An 18,289-nucleotide genomic window follows, 5' to 3' on the forward strand; every position below is an offset into this window, starting at 1 on the left:
CTCCCCGAGTGCTTATTCCACCTTCCACCCTCAGGTTTTCGTTCTCTTTCCCGAAGATGGTATTCTATAATCATCGCTTAATATTATGGCTCGTCCAATACGTCTGATATCTTACAGCGTTGCCGCGTGTACGACTGGAATATTCCAGATTTTCACTCTCCATTTCACTACGTCCTCAAAAAGCTCACGAGAACCTGCATGTACCTCTCTCTCTCCTCAAACTGTGCACTGTGACTGGATTTTTCGAAGGTGATCCATTTGACCTTGGGAATGTGGCGGAAGAAAGGCTCGCAGACGAAGTCTTGAGAGACATCGTAGCGTCCGTTGATGACGAGTGTAGGTACCCGGATTTCATGCAGTCGGTCGACGACGGACCAGGCCTTGAGCTCCCCGGAGAACCTAAGGAACTCGATGTGAGCTAACAGCATGATAGACAAAGCGGAGGAGCGTCACTTACATCGCCATGCTCACTGTCGGATCGCCGTTCTCCCCAAAGATCATCTCCAAAGAAGTCACGAATTCTTTTGGAAAGGGCTGGATTCTACACCCGTGGACTGCATGGAACTTATCCAGCGCGGCCCTATACCCCTGCGGATCCGCAAAACCCTTCATTAAGCCCTGCTGTACATCCTCGTCCATCCCCTTCATCAGCTGCATGTTCGATTGGTTCCACAGCGCCATATCCGGGTGTGCGCTTGCTAGCACGAGACGCCGCAGACCTGATGGCTGGCGACGAATGGCGAACTCGAGACCGAGCATGCCGCCCCATGAGTGGCCGATGATGTCAAAGGAGGTCAACTTGAAATAGGAGATGAGGTTTTCGAGTTCGTTGATGAAGAGGTCGATGTTCCAAAATGATGGGGGCTTGTCTCGGAGATGAGTGGAACGACCGCTGCCGAGTTGATCGAAGAGGATGACGGGGATGGAGTCGGTGGTGGTGATGTCGGTGATGGGAGTCATGTAGTCATGAGATAGACCTGGTCCGCCATGGAGAGTAATGAGAGGAGTGACGGTCTGAGGACGATTAGACGAGAGGTCGCCGAAGGCTTTGAACCATGTCTGGTGGGTCTCGCCGTCGACAACGAAAGGAATGGTTCCTTCTGTGACCTTCATTGAGGTGCTCGAGCTGCTGTCCATAGTTCTAAGGTCAGGTTGAGAGTTCGGAGTGATGCAGGAAAAAAGCGGCTGGTTATGAATGATCTCTCTACAGGTGTTTTTTCAAATAAAATGAAGTATTTGTCCATGCACTTCCGCTTCTGGTGCTGGCTGATGCCTACCAACGAGGTTTGGTACGGTCTGATGCGGCTGATACAGGAGTTAGAACCCTGTTGATGGCCTTGTCGAAGCTCATACACACCGCCCGACTTGGAGATAGGTATTCTAGCTCGTGCAGGGATCACTCCACACCTCGGTCGGAGATCGTCACATCGGCGTTCAAAATGCCTCATGCGAGATCGACGGGAGCGTTCAGAACATCTGCGACAGCTCTATCAGGGGTTGCCAAGTAAAACCAACAGCATATATTTCCAACCTTTCGATAACCACTGCATTCTTGGTCTAGCAATCATCGGACGGCATCGAAGTGCTTGATCGCCCTCTAGTAACCAGTGATCCAAATTGTTCATGGAAATCAAGAGTCCGAGCAGCGCATTCACCAACGGACGTGCATGCTCGTGCATGTTCGCTAGACCGAACACAACTTTCCGCCAATTCCCTACACCAGCGAGGGGCAGTACTGTACTTTTTCGCGCACAAGTTCGTGTCCCGTATCCCATGGTTGCCGCGAACGAACTTGTGCCACGGGACAGTCCCACCCCATTGACGTGCACTGAACTTGTAAATGGGACATACCAAAAATTGACGAAAAATTGACGAATATTTGAGAATATATTTTAGGGTCCTAAATTGACCTCAGGAAGGCCCCCAAGACACAATTTGGGCCAGATTTTGCTACTGGGTGAGCTCCCCCACCCAAATGCAGAGCATAAGTGGCTATTAAGCGGTCATGAAAGGTCGTATCCCTGAAAAAGCGTCCATGTTCACGAACATTGTCCCTTGTCCCGGTCTGCTTGCGAACCGGGACACGAACGGATTATGTCATCTCGGCAACGGCCGAGGGGCGGTGGCGTGAACTTGTGCGCGAAAAAGTACAGTACTCTCTCCGGGAACGTTGGCACCTCACAAAGGCGCCTACCTCTTCCGTAAGGCCCCATGAAATGAGACAATGCCCAGTGAGCGCAAAGATATCGCGCGGGCTCGTCAGGCGTATCCACAGTAGACTCACCAATAGTGTCCTCGAGACCTACTTAACTTGAACAAAGGCAATGACGTAGTAGAGCGATCCAGCCTGTTAAGCCTTGGAATGTTGTAGGGTAGGGGAAGGATGCAAGCTGGATGAAGTAAATCCGAGTCATCTTCGCAGCCGTAGTTCAGGATGAATGTTCGCAAAATGTTCGAGTCAAAAACGTCCAAGATGATCTCCGGCAATACCCGCCGGTTAGGGTTTGCCTTGCAAGACCTTGCGATCCTAACAAGCACAAACAACCACGATACGCAAGACACATTTCAGATATGACGAATATTTCGTTGACTTTAAATAAAATATACACAGAGAATTGACGAGGTCGAACTCAGGCCCGCCGCTCGGCTTACTTGTAATCCTATTCTGACCCCCTGGACCTATCCGGGGACGTGTATGGCCCTCACACGAACTCGTAGTCTCGGATACAGCAAATACTGCTGCCAGTGGTAGTTTCTACAAGAAGCCTGAGGCACGATTAGATACAAGTAGTTTAGAGGGATAGTAGACAATTTTAATATCTGCACTGTCCGAGATACAGCCCTTACTTTGCTGCAATAACTTTTTAACTCAAAGAGTTTGTACGGCATTCGATTTCACGGACTCCTCAAGCGTGATGAACCCGTCCCTCCCCAAAGCCTTCAACAGCTCAACACTACGTTCCCTGCTCTCTACCGTGCTCAGATCGCGAGGCTCATCCGGGATGTTTTCGGGCCATGTACGCTCAGGATATGCCTTGCGCAATGCATCGAGGACGTCGCTCCAGTTGAAAGGTTGTGAGTAGGCAAAGATCCGCTCGGCTTTGACAGTGGGGTTGATAAGAGCGGCGACGTGAAGGCGTGCGGAATCGCTGACGTCGACGAACCAGTCTATGCCAAATGAAGTCATCAGCCAGAGTCGACACAAAGATGATTGATCAAAGCTTACAAGGCGACATGCCATCCTTCTTTGCAGTTTCTACATCTCCCTTCAACAACGTCTGTATCCATCCCAGCGTTTCCGACTGCTGTTCCTTGTACAACGACGCTCCAAAGTTCACACTCGGCAACACCGTGCTGAACTCAAACCCGGGCTTCTCCTCCTCCATGAACTTCCAGCAAGCCTGTTCCGCCTCTGTCTTGCTGGCCGCATAGACGACCCATTTCCTCTCTTCCTCGTAGGGTCCGGGTGCCCATGCAAGCGCACTGACGACGGTGTTCCATGATTGAGGAGTGGTGGAAATGGGAGTATTAGGCTGAGGGAAGCCAGTGGTGATGGAAGATGAGGTGTAGACGACGCGTTTGACGGAAGGTGTGCGAGCGGCGGACTTGAGGACGTTAAGGGCACCGGCAATGACTTCGGGGATGACTTCGTTGGGGTCGGGCGAAAGGTACACATTGGAAGCCAGATGGGCCACACCGCTAACACCTGATAGATCCGTGAGGGTGGCGTCAGATATGTGTTCTGAAGCCGCGAGAGGAATGTAAAATCAAGTTCTGACCTTTCACTGCTTCATCAAATGCACCCTCGGCGTTCATCTTAGGAACGGCGAAGAGTTCGAATTTTCCAGGGCCGTATTTCTTGTCGAAAAGCTCCTGGACCCATTGCGCTCGAGAGACGTCGCGAACGGTTCCGCGGACTTTGTAGCCTGCGAGGAGGAACTGATCGGCGGTGTGAGAGCCCATGTAGCCGTTCACGCCAGTAACGAGAACAGTAGATCCTTGTGGGATGGCGAGAGCGGACATGTTTGCTGATGTGGTGGTTGCTATAAGCGGTGAGTGTGTTGGATGAGATATTTTGTTGCAGGAAGGTTGAAGCCGGAGAGGTTGATGAGACAAATTCAGCGAGTCTCGTACAATATTTATACTGCGAGCTTCATCGGAGTTGTGCAGCGTCAAAAGAAGCAATTGAGACTTTCAACTTTCTTAGTCCTTGTTTTACTAAGACGATCCCAGAGAAGGATTTCGGAATGCCGTACAAGACCAACGTAGAACGGATTGCCATGACACAGCGATTGAAGGAAGCAACGAAAGGTTATTCCTGAGGAGACGAGGAACGCGCTGACTGATTGATGAGCAAGCAAAGTCTAAGACAAAAGGATTGCTCAGCACAAGACGGGCACCGAGCTGGAAGTGTGGGGATATTCCAACACTGGCTCGGTCTGAGCATGATGTCGTGGGCCTCAAGGCTTGTATGTTGAGTGTGGGTCGATTTTACAGAGTGCAGACGAGTTGTAGCTGAGCAGCAGAAGGCCGAAGTTGTGGTCATCAAGATTGACGGATCGACAAGCTGCCCGACCTTTTGTTTGGCCGTGTTGAATTCAGAGGCTATCGCATTCCGACGCAATATTCAAATCCTCGCCACACGCAAGTCACTGCGTCAGTTCTACGTCGAGCCACACTGTTCGGGTGCGTTTGTAAGATTTATTTGAAGAATCATACACGTCTGTCTTTGACCACCAGAATATCGAGACTGATTTTCTACAAAGTCAATAGCCGGTCCACTGTGCGCAGCAATGCTGCCCATGACTCGTTAACATCTCTCTCCCGGCGCGCAACTGTGACTTGCCACACCGACGAGCTCTGCCTTCTTTGAGCTACCCCGTACATATGGAACGCGACAACAAACAGCAGGCCAAAGAACCAGCCGAAAGCTCGGACATGACACCACTAATTGGGCTCATCATCGAAGGCAGCACGCTCGAAGGTGGCGGCCAACTGCTCCGCAACACCGTCGCGCTCTCTTCTTTGCTTTGCAAACCCGTCACGATACAACATATTCGATATAACAGACGGCCGCCTGGGCTGAAGAATCAGCATGTCGCAGGTTTGAGGTTTCCCAACCATTCATTCACTGGTAGAGACGGTACGATAATACTGACGTTGGTTGGAATGGGCAGGTATACGCCTAGCTGCAGAGATTAGTGGAGCGAAACTAACAGGCGACAAGAATGGGTCTTCGACTATAACCTTCCATCCTGCTGCGACAGGACCACGCCTTCCCGGATTCTTCACCGCAGATCCTGGGACAGCAGGCTCGACGGCCCTTCTCCTCCAAATCGCCCTCCCATGTCTCCTCTTCCCACCTCCATCACCTCTATCTGTCAAGCCTACAAGCTCGACCGAGGACCCGCAGAGTCCTACTTTCTCATCGTTGACATCTTCGCTAACGCTTCGAGGTGGAACAAACGCTTCCAATGCACCTCAGATGGACTACACCGCCAATGTCTTCTTCCCCTTTCTCAAACGCCACTTTGGCCTCTCGCCCCGGCTTAAAATCGTCAAACGGGGGTATTACCCAAAAGGTGGCGGAGAGGTCCACGTCGAGATGGATCCAGTGGAGGGCCCGTTACCCGCAGTTCGATTATTGGACAGGGGCGAGATCATATCCGTGCAAGGACGGTATGTTCAATCACTCTCGGTCTACTGAGTCAAGCTGACGAGGACGTGGGCCCACAGAGCATACGTAGCCGGCCTTCCCGCCTCCCTCGCCTCCGAAATCGCCTCCTCTGCCCTCTCTACCTTAACCCAGTCCTCCCCCTCTCTGCATCTCGACCCCTCCCTAATCTCAATAACCCCCCTCCGCGAATCTCCCTCCCAAGCCCACGGTTCCGGTTCCGGCCTGATCCTCTGGGCCACAACGTCCACAGGCTGTCGTTTTGGGGCCTCATCACTCGGTGCGAAGGGGAAAGGGATGGACGTCGTGGGGAGAGAGGCAGCGGAGGAGTTGATCAGTGCGCTAGAGCCTAGGGTGGGCGGGGAGATGAGTTGTACGGATGAGTGGTTGCAGGATCAGGTTGTGTTGTTTATGGCGTTGGCGGAGGGGGAGTCTGTGGTGAGGACGGGAGAGTTGACGTTGCATACGAAGTGAGTTTTCTCTGTTGTTCGACATGGCTGCGTTGTGGATTCGTTGGCTTATGGATGTTTATAGGACGGCGATATGGGTCGTGGAACAGATGACGGATGCGAAGTTCACCATCGAAGAAGAGCCAAGTGGGACGGTCCTCATGCGTTGCAGAGGCATCGGCATGACCGCTTCGTCTCGTTCAGCTTCTCAGTCGCAATCGGCGTGACCTTCTCTACGGGTTTGCTACCACATACTGCATGCATACTGTACCTATCTACCATCGCAATAGTAGAGGATTTCACCACTCAAATGCTCACCCTTCAACAACGGACCCATCGACTCGACATCCTAAAGAAGAGAATAAATAATTCGCAAGGAAAGTATGATGCACATAAGTTTCCGAAACGCTGTATGCATATGTAAAACTATATCCGTAACAGTGAGGCTCCGAGCTCGTAGGTAAACAAAACACGATCGAGTAAAGAGGACGCGACGAAAAATGATAAAGACAGACTGAATTACTATAAAATTGAAGATGTCCGTCCGGTGGCGCTCTGGCCCGTCGATATAGGGAGGCGGAAGAGAGTGGGACGGGCAGGACGATAAAGTACATGGTTGGTGGGTAGGCGATGAAGGCGGGGAACTCAGCGACGGGGTCTACGCCCTGTACTTGACGGAGACAGGCAGGTAGAGAGATGAGGAGAAGATGTGCAGGTGGAGGAGCTGTGAAAGGAGACAACGGTCGACGGTGATCATGGTAGTGGTTAGGAGGTGGAGATGAAGGTGTCGTGCGAGACGGGAAAGCTCATAGGAGGCCTGGTCGGTAAGAAGACGTAGAGTACGTGGGAGTCCTTCACTGTCTGTTCCAAGACAGGAGGCTCATGTCTCCGAGACGTCTGAAGATGCAAGACATACGTGGTCAATGGTGTGCACCATGAGGATGAAAAAAACTATAACTAACCTTGGTTTCAGGAGATGGCGGATGGTACCAAGGATAGCGAGCAAGACGAAGAGGGATGCAGCGGCGACGTATGCCCAACCCAAGAACGGGTTCTTCCCGCCAATCCACGAAACCGTAGAGATGACAATGGATTTCGTACCCGAATACGGCTTAACAGGGAAGTCTATAACGGCCGTAAAAGTAGCGCCACACGCAAGTGCGCCATCAGTACACTGCCATGTCCGAGAGCACCGGGGAAGGAAGGAGCCACGTACTCATATAGGCCACGATCTGGTACGTCCCCGACTGGAGGGTGTCAGCATCGTTCCGCGCCCAGAGCTTCGTGAACGTTGGTAGACCGGCCGTGCGCATCCAATTTTGGAAGTGTTCGTCGGATTTCAAGTCAGGAATGTTGGAATCGTTGTAGCCGTCGGGGAACCTGAGAGCCCAGTTCGGTGGGGGTGCGAGGTTGGAAATATCTCCCGAGGGCTTTGTGACGTATTTCTTTGACTCTCCTGGCCATGCGATACCGTTCTCGGAGAGGGTGTAGTTGGTAGTCGTGGTGGAGCTATCGGCGGGGTTGACGTTGGTGAGGTTGCTGAAAGTGTCTAGAGGCGTAGATTGCTTAGTTTGCAAATTGCAAAGAAGATAAAAGTAGAAGGCGTACCATTGAATACTGAGTTAGCGATCAATCCGCAAGGATAGATGGCCTTCGTGGACGTCCCATCGTTGATCTCAGCCACGGGCTTACAATTCCCACTCTGCAAATCCGACGCGCTCCTCTCATCGCCCTTCAACTGGTCTGCATCATAACTCTGTACGTATCGCCTGTGGTTCTGGTAGAAGTTCGTGAGCTTGTAGTACAGGAGCACGGTCGGCTTGATGTCGTATGGGACGTCGAACTGGATGATGCACTGCTGTTGCTTGCTGACGTCCGTCTGGGTCGTGTCATTGAAGAAGGCATATCTTGGTGCGGAGCTAGGCTGCTGATCGGATTCCGAGGCACTGAGGCGATAGTTGTATTTAGGGACGGTGACGGCGTGGTTCGTGATGGCGTCCTGGAGATCTGTGGGACTTCCGCCAACGGTATCACACTGTGTGTAGTCGATAGTAATTTCTGTAACCTGAAAGCGTTGTACAACGTCAAGGATAAAGTCTGAGGTAGCAAGAGAATGCCAAGCGCACCAGACCACTGCCCCAGATGAGAAGGCCTCCTATAGGCGCGAAGAGGATACCAATGATGAAGAACGTCGGAAGGACAGTTCGTGGTGTGAGAATAGGCTGCCAGGCCTTCAGTCTCTGCTGCTTAAATGCAGTATCTATACGAGAAAGTCCGACCGTTCAGTAGGCGGACGAGCGGGAAGTTACGGGCCACAGAGACTAGAATGGTAAGGGACGCACTTGCTGGTCTCCTCCAGCTACCCTTCTCCTTCTTAGGTTCAGAATCTGAACTTTGCTCAGACTTATTACTCTTCTTCCTGCCAAAAAGCGCCATGGTTCGTCTGAGTGAACTGAAAGGATGAAGGGAAGGTGAGGGTACGAGAGCAGGTGAGAGTTGAGGAGTGGGTGAGAGCTGTTGCCAGAGTTCGCCGAGCAGTGCCGCTCTTACACAGAATCTCCTTTACGTAACCGGCACAGGTCACCCTTTGCGCCACACCGTCTCTCCCGCGTTCACGCCACACATAAACGAACGGTCAGTCATCATCAAGAAAACAAGCGCTCCGTATCTAACAGGTCATCGTACAGTACATTCTCAATCTTCTCCTTCAGATGCTCTTGAATCCCAAAGCAGACGTCCACGTCCTCGCTTTCCCCTGAGCTTGCCGCACTCGAAATGGTGGGATTGGAAAGGTAAACTCTCAAATACCTATCTGTGACCCCCATGGTATAAAAGCACGCCGACTCTGGAACTCCAAAGCTCACATCTCTTCTGTTAATCCTGGTCGACACAGCGAGATTGCCATCAAAAGCTTTTGGCCAACGATAGGAGCTTAAAGACGAGACTTACGAAAGTTGCGAATTAACCGTCATCATTCCAGGGACCACTTCGAAAAACATCGAGTGGTCTGTATTGGAAGCCTCGAGCATGGCATGGCTGGCCACTGACATCCATCTTCTCAGATTCTCGGCTTTACGGCTTTCGGATATGGAGTTGTGAATGGTGAGGGCCAGACCGCAGAGGTTATTCGAGAGTTGGGCAGGCCACGGAGGACATTTGGCCTAAGGGTCGAAAATGAGATCTTAGAAGGAGAAGTTCCGAGGTAAAGGAGAAGCTCACGATGTATATCTCGTTTCCGGCAAGGTTTGCGTCCGCAAAGGGAACATTAAGGTTGCGATACTTTAGTCAAAGTGAAGTCATCGCGAGTGAGCTCGAGCACGATACTCGAGAGAGGGAGGCTCACACTAGCAGCATTCGTCAGCGTCTCTATCGGACTCTCTAATACCTTATTCAGCGCCATCACAATCCACGCCGTCAACACATCCTGCCTCGACAGTTTCACCCTGTCATCCGTACTGCCGCCCTTAGAATTGCCTTCCGGCGCCCGATTCCCCACAAGAAGTTCATTCGCCTTCCTCTGCATTTGCCTCAGCTTGTAGCCCGGAACACAAACGTCGACGCGGACCACGCCTCTGTTCATCTCGGCGTATCGTGAGCCTAGCTCTGCGACAGGGTATGTCCGCTTGAGATGTGGCATTTGGTCTAGATACTCCTTCATGTCTTCATCAGTCGGGGGAGGAAATTGAGGTTTGCTGAATAATGGTAGTGGGTAAGGAGCATCGAGACGGAGGTAAAAGTTGGAGATGGTGTGCATGAAACGGTGAAGGACAGCTGCGTCGCCTACAATCGAGCATTCCTTCAGCGTAGCCCATACATTGGAGGCAAAGGTGAGCAAACCGAGGGTATGATGCCAAGATACTCCAATTGCCGTCCGTCTCTCCGTCAACGTTAGTTTAAACCTCAATAGAGATGTGTCTCCGTTCACAACAGGAATACCTTGGGGTGTAGCGCTCAGGAAAGGAGACAGATCGTCTTGGACTACGGGCGTAGGATTGGGCATCAGTTCATTGAACTCTTTCTCTCCGAGTGTGACGACTTTGAAAGGGACAGGCTGATTTGTGAGCTCAATCTAAAAGTGCAAGATATAAAAGGAGTGTACGGGGTGTTCAAATCAGAATCAGCTAGAGCCCCTAGTATAATGCAGAATGTGGCCCACCGACCAGATGTCTTCATCTCGTCGTAGGCGTCCAGCGGCGTGCGGGTACAGCTGTAGAGATCTAGACACGGAGCGGGAGAAGTTCTCTGCATCGAGAATACGTTCGACGGTGTAAACATTCTTGATCTAAAGAAACGAAAGAACAGATCGAGTCAGTGTCTCATTCGATCCAACAGAACGTCACGGACCTAGCACTCACAAAAGTCAACCACAGATCATAACCTGGTAAAGGAACTGATATTTGGCTTTGAAGTATGGTCGGTAAGTATGGGTACAGGTATTTCATGGTGGACACTTTCTCATCGAGTAGCCATACGTACTGTATGTGTTGAATGTAGAGACTAGAGCGAAAGGACACTGATCAGTCCAAGATCGTCCATGCTTTGTCCATGCTCAGGAGATGTGGCCCTCGGTCATTCTACCACGCCACGCGAATGGGCCACACCCCCTCCTCCTCATTAATGCATCCCCTCTTGAGAGACAGGCAGTCGAATCTTAACCACTCAAACACCTCCTGGGATTCCACCCAAAAAAAAATCTCAGACTCGTAGGTTGTCAAGCCAAACTACATCTGTTCGTAGTGGATCTCTCACTCTTCCCTCAGTACTAAACCCCGACTCCACAAATCATGTTCCGCCTCAAAGGTTTCGACAGTTCTGACAAGAATGAAGTATCAATAACGTTAAAATCTGTATCTGAACGCATTACTAAGTAGTTAGCTACTAATATGCGTACCTTTGTCGCCGAGCCTCGAGATCAAGCAGAGTCCAAGAAAGTCCCCTTGTTGAAAGCCCTGTGCTGACTAACCGTCCCCACGGGGCTGGGCCAGTAATGCTGCAGATCGTGTCTAGCCGCGTTGGCATCATCCTGCGAGATAATCTTGGCCTCCGAAAGATCTTGTGCGAGCGTGTATAGCCAGAACCTGCATCCCTCTCCTACTGGAGAAAATACATAGTTGTGTCTCCTCTTGGCGATGATGAGATTGAGTATCTCCGCTACGGTCGTTCTCGTAGTCGTGGTGGCGGCCACGACATGAACAACATCATCGGTCATGGCACATATCAAGGTGTCGACGATGATCATCGCCGGCTCGCCTGGGGAATTTGGAACCGCGTCGATACGAACAGACTGATTCTCCTCGATCTTGAGGAAAATGGACCAGTGGTTGGTGGGCGTAAGACCTTCTTCACCAGCGTTTTCTTCGTTAAGATAGGAAGCGAAGGAGATCGTCAATACTGCAGCGTCCAGACTGGTTTTCTTGAGGCCCATGGTACCCCAGTTGTCAGAGTGGGTGATAGTAGAGTAGACGGTGTCGGAGAGAGACATGATGACTAGGAGGGTGCACAAAGGTCGAACATAGAGACTCGGAAGGTAAGCGATATCACGGGGCCGTGGTCATCAAGATTGACAGATCTCGACTGACCGATCTTTTATTTGGTCTTGTTGAATTCAGAGGCTATCGCCTTCCGACGCAATATCAAATCCACACGAAGTGACTGCAACAGTTCTACACTGTGCCACACTTCAGGTGCGTCTGTAATATTTATTCGAAGACTCATACGAGTATGTCTTTGGCCACCAGATTATCGAGGCTGATTTTCTACAAAGTCAATAGCCGGTCTACTGCGCACAGCAATGCTGCCCATGACTCGTTGCCTGCACACGGCGGGATGCCGAATGTGGAACACGGGGATTTTGACTGGTCGACAGGGAAAGAAAGTACTTTGTATAATCCATTTGTGTGTACTTCATCTTTATTCTGTGTCTACGACGTTCTGATTGTCTTGCAGATCGAGCACATGACTCCCTACCTCAAGAGCGGCTGGGTCTTTGTCAACACATCTAATCATGCAGATGCGGACGCTCGCAGTATTTTTGGGCCCCACGAAGTGAAACCCGATATCTCTCTCTATAGCCCCGATGCCATGCACGATCCAGGTCATCCTTACCAGGCAGCGAAGATGGAATCTTTCGGCGAATTCAAGGTGAACCCGAAAGATGAGCCTTTCTCCAAAGCTCCAGAATCGGATCAGATCGAGCACGACTCAGCTCAGGCTCGGCTCACACGCGGTCAACTCACGGTATATCACAACGCCATACAAGCCACTCAGCAGCGCACTCGCGTTTTCGCATTCTACATCCGCAGAGGATTATGTCGGCTGCTTTGCCACTCGCGCAGTGGTACCCAAGTCACGCCCTTATTCGACTGGACGACGACCGACGACCTTTACACTTTCTTTTGGCGCCTCAGCCATGCTGATCGCGCCCTTCGCGGATTCGATACCACCTTCGAGCTTGTGTCAGACTCGGACGTCGAGGCACCTCGTGCACGCAAGTTTCTCGGTCTTCGGAACAACGTCCCTCTCTTCAAAGTCCGCGTCACCGACAGCGACTACTTCTACGTCTCCCAGCCTTTCACTCGCACTCATACGTACCCCGTCGGCCGCGGTACGCGCTGCTTCGTCGCGTACGATCCCGTCAACAAACGTCGGGTCATATTGAAGGATACTTGGCGGTACGGAGAGTACCTTCCTGAGCACGAGGTCTACAAAGTGCTTCGAGAGAGGGAAGTTCCAAATATCCTCGATGTCGTCGCGTCGGGAGATGGTGGAGGTCATTTTCAGCGCTGTGGAGAGACTGAGACCCTCCGCACGCTTGTACACTATCGACTTGTTTTGAGTGAGGTTGGGAAAGCCCTGGTCAACTTTGGATCGACTCATGAGTACGTGACCGCGGTCCGGGACGCGTTGATATGTTTGTCTCTTTCTTTCATTCGCTTTGCATATGACGCTGATGCCATAGAGCTGCCTCAGCCCATCAGACAGCGTTTGAGAAGGGTGTACTCCACCGCGACATCTCGACTGGCAACATTATCATCGTCAACGGAGAAGGTCGTCTTATCGACTGGGAGTTCGCGAAAATATATGATTCGCCGCAACGAGCTAAGGAGCGCACGGTAAGTCGTGTTGATTGTTCTCTCTACTATCCGTTGTCTCAACATCGTGCAGGGTACACTGCAGTTCCTGTCGCTTGCCCTTCTCAGAGATCCGAACAAAGCTCATCACGTCACTGACGACATTGAATCCTTCCTATGGGTTCTTTTGTGGGTGGCAATCCGTCATGCGAGCAACTCCCTTACACCCGCAGAGCGTAGAGGCTGCCTGGCGCAATTCAACGTCTCTTCATCTCACTGGCGATTCAAACTGAGCTTGGTCCAAGGGGGTAGAGTCGCGATTGGAAGTAGGGTCGCTGGAATTCAGCTCGCCTCTGAACCATTAAAACATTGTCTAGGAACATTGGTAGATGAGCTTCATCACGCGATCATAAGGAGAGAGAACGGTGCGAAAGACCACTGGTCAACACACGATTGGGTCCTGGGTGTTTTGGACGAGGCTTTGAAAAATGAGGAGTGGAAGAGGGCTATCGACCCTCAGCTGGATAATGAGGTGGCGGGGGACCCTAACGGCAAACCCTACGCACAGAGGAGCTTAAGCGAGTTGCGTTCCAGCGAGGTTAAGAGTAGAAAAAGACGCAGGGGAAGCGAAATGGTCAAGGAGGATGAGCTGGGCCCGGGCGACGAAGGGAATGAGGATGTCGGAGAGGGTGAAGATATTGAGTCATGTAAGAGGTTGAAGGTGATGAAGCATGCGGGTCACTAATATGCAGAAGGTCAGACTGCTGTTGAGGATAATTGTATTATACCCTGTTGCTCGACCCAAAAGTCGTTCTGGAAGAGGGAGAGTCACTGTTTTGCAGGACGCCGAGAGAAGTAAACTTCAATTGACAGACTGTTTCGACTTATAAATGAAATGTTGGAGATAATGAGACAGGAAACAGGGACTGGGTCAACCCACCGTTCCCAGGACCAAGCTCTATGTTAACCGCCAGTTTATTTTCAGTCTGGCACTTCTTCTGCCTTCATCATGCTCAGCGGTCCATCGACTTCGTGAACGCCATCACAAATAGGCCACAGAGGTATTGCCTCTCCTCCCACTCACTCGTATCATAACTCCATCTCTCGGACGAACAGCCAGTTTAAAGGATTCAAGATTCACAAGTTCTCAGATCATTGTATGTCAAGTATCTAAAAGCAGACCAAGAAGAAAAAGACACGAGTATCAACGCGGGAGCACAGGAGACAACATCCAAACAAAGCTGGTAAACATCATGCATCATTGCCATGTACATCACGCAACCTCCGTTACATATCCCATACACTCATATGCATCCAAGACGCATAAGCTACCCATAAACCATCCTATGCGACTGTCGAAGGTACGCGCGTCGAATAAGTAGCACCCACACCGAATGTGCTTGGTCCGACATGAGCGTACGGCGCAAGACAAAAAATTCGCCGCATATGGCATACCATATAATCATGTATCATGACATACCCCTTCTGTCCCGAAAATTGTGAACCGGAAAACTATCGCTCTTCTGTCATTGCTATTGCATATCCCCATCCACTCTCGAGAGCGAAGTCGAAGTCGAAGCCGGCGTCGAATCTTGTCTCCTCAACGACCTCCTCGGTCTCGCCGCCACACCAGCACCATTAACTTTGCTCGCAGCAGCACCCGTGCTGGACGAACCAGCACCTGACGTAGACTTGAAGTTCGAGTTCGAATTCGCATGAGTCGCATGAGCACCGAAATTGATGTCCGCGAGACGAGGCAGACGTATCTTGAGGGATGTAGAGGACGACGAGGGAACGGCTGATATTGATGGAGTAGGTTTCGAGGGTGAGGAAATCGATGCAGATGTGTTCGTAGGAGCAGGTACAGGGGCCGAGGCGGATGTCGAAGCCGCAGCGGCAGCGCGTGCTGCTCTACCTTTAGATCCTGAGGCTGCCGCTTTCTTGGGGGTCAGAGGGGAAGTAGGTATAAGAGGCTCTTTCTCCTCCTTTTTCGTACGAGTTCTTGTAGGCTTCTTGACTGCTGAAGCCGGGGGAGGTGTATCGACGTCCATTGGCACGGGTTGTTGTGAGGTAGACGCCACAGGAGCGGTCTCGTCAGCCGAGTCATTGAGGTCCAGTGCGATGACCTTGAATAAAGGAGTATTTCGTCAGAGACACGATAGTGAGTATTACGGCGAACAAGTCTTACATATTTGACATCACGCTTTGAGGCTCGAGCGGGCTGCTTACGTTCCGGTGCAGCAGGCGCACTGGCAGACTCCTGTCCTTCTGCCTGAGCCTGAGCCACCGACTGGCGTTTAGTCTGGCGTTTCGCTCTCTGGTTGCGCATAGGCGGTATCACGACGGTGCACGGTTCGGACTTTACCACGATGGATGAGCCTGCAATTGGTGGGGCTGAAGCGGGCTCAGGATTGCTTGGTTCCGTGGCCTTGCGTGCTTGAGGCTTGGTGAGATTGACAGTGATACGTGAGCTATTTGAGTTGGTACGACGATTGATGATGGTGGGTCGTTGGGTACTGGTTTGAGGGCTGGTATTGGTAGCGTGGTTGAGCCCGTTCTGCGTGGGCTGAGTTGTGCTAGTGGAAGGTTGAGCAGGTCCGGGTTGTGACTCTGACGTGATTTTGGTCGCAGACATGTCCACCAACAGCTAGAATGAAGGATGAGTAAGTGTGAGAGATTGCATGTGTATGAGGGCGTACCAAAGCTAGACGCAAATCTTCGGTGTCCAAGGTGCTCACAGACGGGCGTGGGTGTGGTGTTTGAGAAGGCGCAGGGGTTTCGTCTTCGAGAGCACTGAGGGACGTCAAGGGAGAAGACGTGATGCTATCGAGGCCAGAGCGGCTAGAAACACATCTTCAGTCCCATTATCCTCGTGATGACTCTGAATGAAACTTACTATGCCATAGGGTTACGATCCTTATTGATCTTATGCCAGAAGTCCAGTACGACTGTACGTTCCGGAATGCGATAACGTCGACCATTGATGAATACCTCGTCAACAGGAACTTTGTCGTGTGTCGAAGTTGGTTCAATCGGCTCGCTGATCTCGATGTTCCCATTGTTGAGTTGTCCAGGTTTCGCGATATCGATCGGCGCAGCATTCTGTTTTGGTATTCGCGGCTTGTGTCGCTATAAATGGCGTCAATCAAAAGCGGAGACACAGAGATGTGGGCAAGAAAGACCCACGAAGGCGTGTTCTGCGTGATTGGGGCACATCCATTTCGTATCCAACGGAGGCATGGTCAACAACGGAGGGTCGACACAATCGAGATGCCAATGAAGAGAGCAGTAGTCGCAGGAGACGATGCTCTTCCACTGCTCGGAGACCGAAGGCTGAGTGGAAGCCCGTCGAGGACGCTTGGATACGGGAGCGGTAACAGCCATTCCATCTGGAAGTGCAGAAAATCCACAACGGAAGCAGAGAACGGGGGCACCATTGCGGTCCTTTGTACGATAGGGATCACGATCTTCCAGCTGACCATGTCGACTAGAAGAAGACAAGGAACAGAGCGTTATCAACGCGCAATACTATGGATTGTGGTGATAGAGTTGCTTACTTGAGACGTGGAGGCTTGATGAGCGTCGTGTCCACGTAACCGCCCCGTGTGCTCGCAGCGACTGATTTGGGAGATTCTGAGCCTCTCGGCGAGGAAAAAAGCTATGGACAATAACTCACCTCCTTTGAAGAACGTGCGGATATCATCGGGGAGTTGGAACTCTGTCGGGGTGCTATTTAGAACGTGTTGGACCAAAGGAGCCATGAAGGAATTCAGCGGCGGTTTTGGTGGCGGATGCTGCGACGAGAGCAGTCAGGACAGACGAAATCGACGGTATCAAGCTGTCGTTCTCACCTGGCGAAGCTTGCAAGAAGGACAGTACCATCGATTTTCACCCTCTGGGACATCGGACACATCCATTGGTGGGTCGAGGCAGATGAGGTGATAAGCGCGAGGGCAGCCATCGCAGTAGACCAAAGAGCCCAGAGACCGACATGCAGAGCAGTGGTCCTCGTTACGCTTCAAGGCCAACCCATTATCACAACCTGAGCACTCTTGAAGCTGGGAGAATACTCACATGCGAAAAGGAAGGCTCCGACAACTGTTGCAACGTCACCGTCATCGGCTCCTCCTTGATCCTCACGGCCGCCTTTTCCTTCCCCTTCCCCTTGTCCTTCCTTTGAGGTCGTGCGCTTGAAGACGGAGGCATAGATATCTCCTCGACGAGGTTTGGGGAAGAGTTTGATCTTGAGAGAACGGGGCCGTCAGAGTCCTGCGCGAGGACGTGATCACCATCGGGAAGCTCCAAAGCAGCCACTCCGTCACCGCTGGCGACGGCAGTATCCGCACCATGGCCGACGGCGTTGAGACTGCGTGCAGACGCCCGCTGAGGACGTTGACCAGCTAGCCTGCTCATCGAGAAGCACGTCATGAGTCACGCAAGACGGATTTGAACGCACCGACAAGGGTTCCCCATGGAAAATTGTCGAAGATGACACAAACAGGCCCCAAAGAATGATGAGAGTCGCAAAGGCGTCGTCAGCGGTTGCACGACAGACAAAGCTCATGAAGGACAGAACGAGCATAACGCACCCTTTGTCTACCCTCGCACGCTTGCGTCTAGGGCCATCCACCTCCAAGTTAGCTTCGAGTATACCCGTACCAGTGACCGGTGCAGCCGCCATCCCAGCGTACGAAGTTCCTGGATCGTGCTGAGGAAGAAAAGACACGAGTGGAGCGTATTTCTTAGAGTCTCTTCTGGCAGCCGTTTGCTTCACAGAGGCCACTTGGGGTGGACCAGGCAAGATCTCTGTCGCCAGGCTCGGGTCGCCCGAATCCTGGCCAGCTCGTGGCTGCTGCAGAACTGGAGCACCTGCCAGCAGGTAAACGGGTACGGTACGAGAGCCGCCAGTCGCCAGAGATGTCATCGATCTGAGCAGACTTGATAAGTGCGAGTGTGAGAGCGCGTTTTGAGGAAAGCAAAGAGAACGCAAGAGGCGCTGCGCGGGCGCTGTGAAGGGGGTAAGGAGAGAACAGTGCCAAATCTAACTATGCGATTGGACGACAGTGGCTACCCCCGCCAGCCTTGCTCATCGTACT

The 18,289-nt window shown here is 51.8% G+C and overlaps 9 protein-coding genes across 9 annotated transcripts; 2 read left to right on the top strand and 7 right to left on the bottom strand.

Moving 5' to 3' along the window:
- Positions 1–108: 108 nt before the first annotated feature.
- On the bottom strand, positions 109–1,679 carry STEHIDRAFT_149568 (proline-specific peptidase; the record flags this gene model as incomplete). The annotated part of the gene is made up of 3 exons (XM_007308614.1): positions 109–399; positions 458–1,068; positions 1,668–1,679. 3 exons carry the CDS (start codon positions 1,677–1,679, stop codon positions 168–170), a joined length of 855 nt encoding a protein of 284 aa, XP_007308676.1. The 3' UTR covers positions 109–167.
- A 1,127-nt stretch (positions 1,680–2,806) lies between these two features.
- Positions 2,807–4,023, bottom strand: STEHIDRAFT_103091 (NAD-P-binding protein; the record flags this gene model as incomplete). The annotated part of the gene is made up of 3 exons (XM_007308615.1): positions 2,807–3,168; positions 3,227–3,706; positions 3,780–4,023. The coding sequence occupies 3 exons, from the start codon at positions 4,021–4,023 to the stop codon at positions 2,870–2,872; spliced, it is 1,023 nt and encodes a 340-aa protein (XP_007308677.1). The 3' UTR covers positions 2,807–2,869.
- A 915-nt stretch (positions 4,024–4,938) lies between these two features.
- On the top strand, positions 4,939–6,350 carry STEHIDRAFT_64677 (RNA 3'-terminal phosphate cyclase; the record flags this gene model as incomplete). Its single annotated transcript, XM_007308254.1, has 4 exons — positions 4,939–5,104; positions 5,178–5,679; positions 5,737–6,144; positions 6,209–6,350. 4 exons carry the CDS (start codon positions 4,939–4,941, stop codon positions 6,348–6,350), a joined length of 1,218 nt encoding a protein of 405 aa, XP_007308316.1.
- Positions 6,351–6,705: 355 nt separating this feature from the next.
- STEHIDRAFT_103099 (transcription regulator) lies at positions 6,706–8,621 on the bottom strand. Its single transcript, XM_007308616.1, has 6 exons — positions 8,466–8,621; positions 8,250–8,383; positions 7,732–8,188; positions 7,340–7,672; positions 7,086–7,248; positions 6,706–7,020 (listed from the first exon to the last, which is right to left on the bottom strand). Exons 1-6 carry the CDS (start codon positions 8,557–8,559, stop codon positions 6,978–6,980), a joined length of 1,224 nt encoding a protein of 407 aa, XP_007308678.1. The 5' UTR covers positions 8,560–8,621; the 3' UTR covers positions 6,706–6,977.
- Positions 8,622–8,828: 207 nt separating this feature from the next.
- Positions 8,829–10,046, bottom strand: STEHIDRAFT_124650 (uncharacterized protein). Its single transcript, XM_007308617.1, has 4 exons — positions 9,961–10,046; positions 9,467–9,903; positions 9,343–9,402; positions 8,829–9,284 (listed from the first exon to the last, which is right to left on the bottom strand). Exons 2-4 carry the CDS (start codon positions 9,875–9,877, stop codon positions 9,069–9,071), a joined length of 687 nt encoding a protein of 228 aa, XP_007308679.1. The 5' UTR covers positions 9,878–9,903; positions 9,961–10,046; the 3' UTR covers positions 8,829–9,068.
- Positions 10,047–10,478: 432 nt separating this feature from the next.
- On the bottom strand, positions 10,479–11,605 carry STEHIDRAFT_103101 (uncharacterized protein; the record flags this gene model as incomplete). The annotated part of the gene is made up of 2 exons (XM_007308618.1): positions 10,479–10,935; positions 11,015–11,605. One exon carries the CDS (start codon positions 11,603–11,605, stop codon positions 11,036–11,038), a length of 570 nt encoding a protein of 189 aa, XP_007308680.1. The 3' UTR covers positions 10,479–10,935; positions 11,015–11,035.
- A 265-nt stretch (positions 11,606–11,870) lies between these two features.
- On the top strand, positions 11,871–13,938 carry STEHIDRAFT_149573 (uncharacterized protein; the record flags this gene model as incomplete). Its single annotated transcript, XM_007308619.1, has 4 exons — positions 11,871–12,018; positions 12,070–13,033; positions 13,093–13,235; positions 13,288–13,938. Exons 1-4 carry the CDS (start codon positions 11,950–11,952, stop codon positions 13,936–13,938), a joined length of 1,827 nt encoding a protein of 608 aa, XP_007308681.1. The 5' UTR covers positions 11,871–11,949.
- Positions 13,939–14,318: 380 nt separating this feature from the next.
- STEHIDRAFT_124656 (uncharacterized protein) lies at positions 14,319–15,576 on the bottom strand. Its single transcript, XM_007308620.1, has 2 exons — positions 15,382–15,576; positions 14,319–15,319 (listed from the first exon to the last, which is right to left on the bottom strand). The coding sequence occupies exons 1-2, from the start codon at positions 15,520–15,522 to the stop codon at positions 14,726–14,728; spliced, it is 735 nt and encodes a 244-aa protein (XP_007308682.1). The 5' UTR covers positions 15,523–15,576; the 3' UTR covers positions 14,319–14,725.
- STEHIDRAFT_134112 (uncharacterized protein) lies at positions 15,555–18,117 on the bottom strand (the record flags this gene model as incomplete). The annotated part of the gene is given in 10 exon segments (XM_007308621.1): positions 15,555–15,664; positions 15,684–15,840; positions 15,893–16,034; positions 16,090–16,322; positions 16,380–16,680; positions 16,751–16,811; positions 16,870–16,987; positions 17,045–17,209; positions 17,268–17,598; positions 17,783–18,117. 10 exon segments carry the CDS (start codon positions 18,115–18,117, stop codon positions 15,555–15,557), a joined length of 1,953 nt encoding a protein of 650 aa, XP_007308683.1.
- Between the last annotated feature and the right edge of the window lie 172 nt (positions 18,118–18,289).

This window comes from Stereum hirsutum (genome assembly GCF_000264905.1).
Source record: "Stereum hirsutum FP-91666 SS1 unplaced genomic scaffold STEHIscaffold_15, whole genome shotgun sequence".
Classification (NCBI taxonomy): Eukaryota; Fungi; Basidiomycota; class Agaricomycetes; order Russulales; family Stereaceae; genus Stereum; species Stereum hirsutum.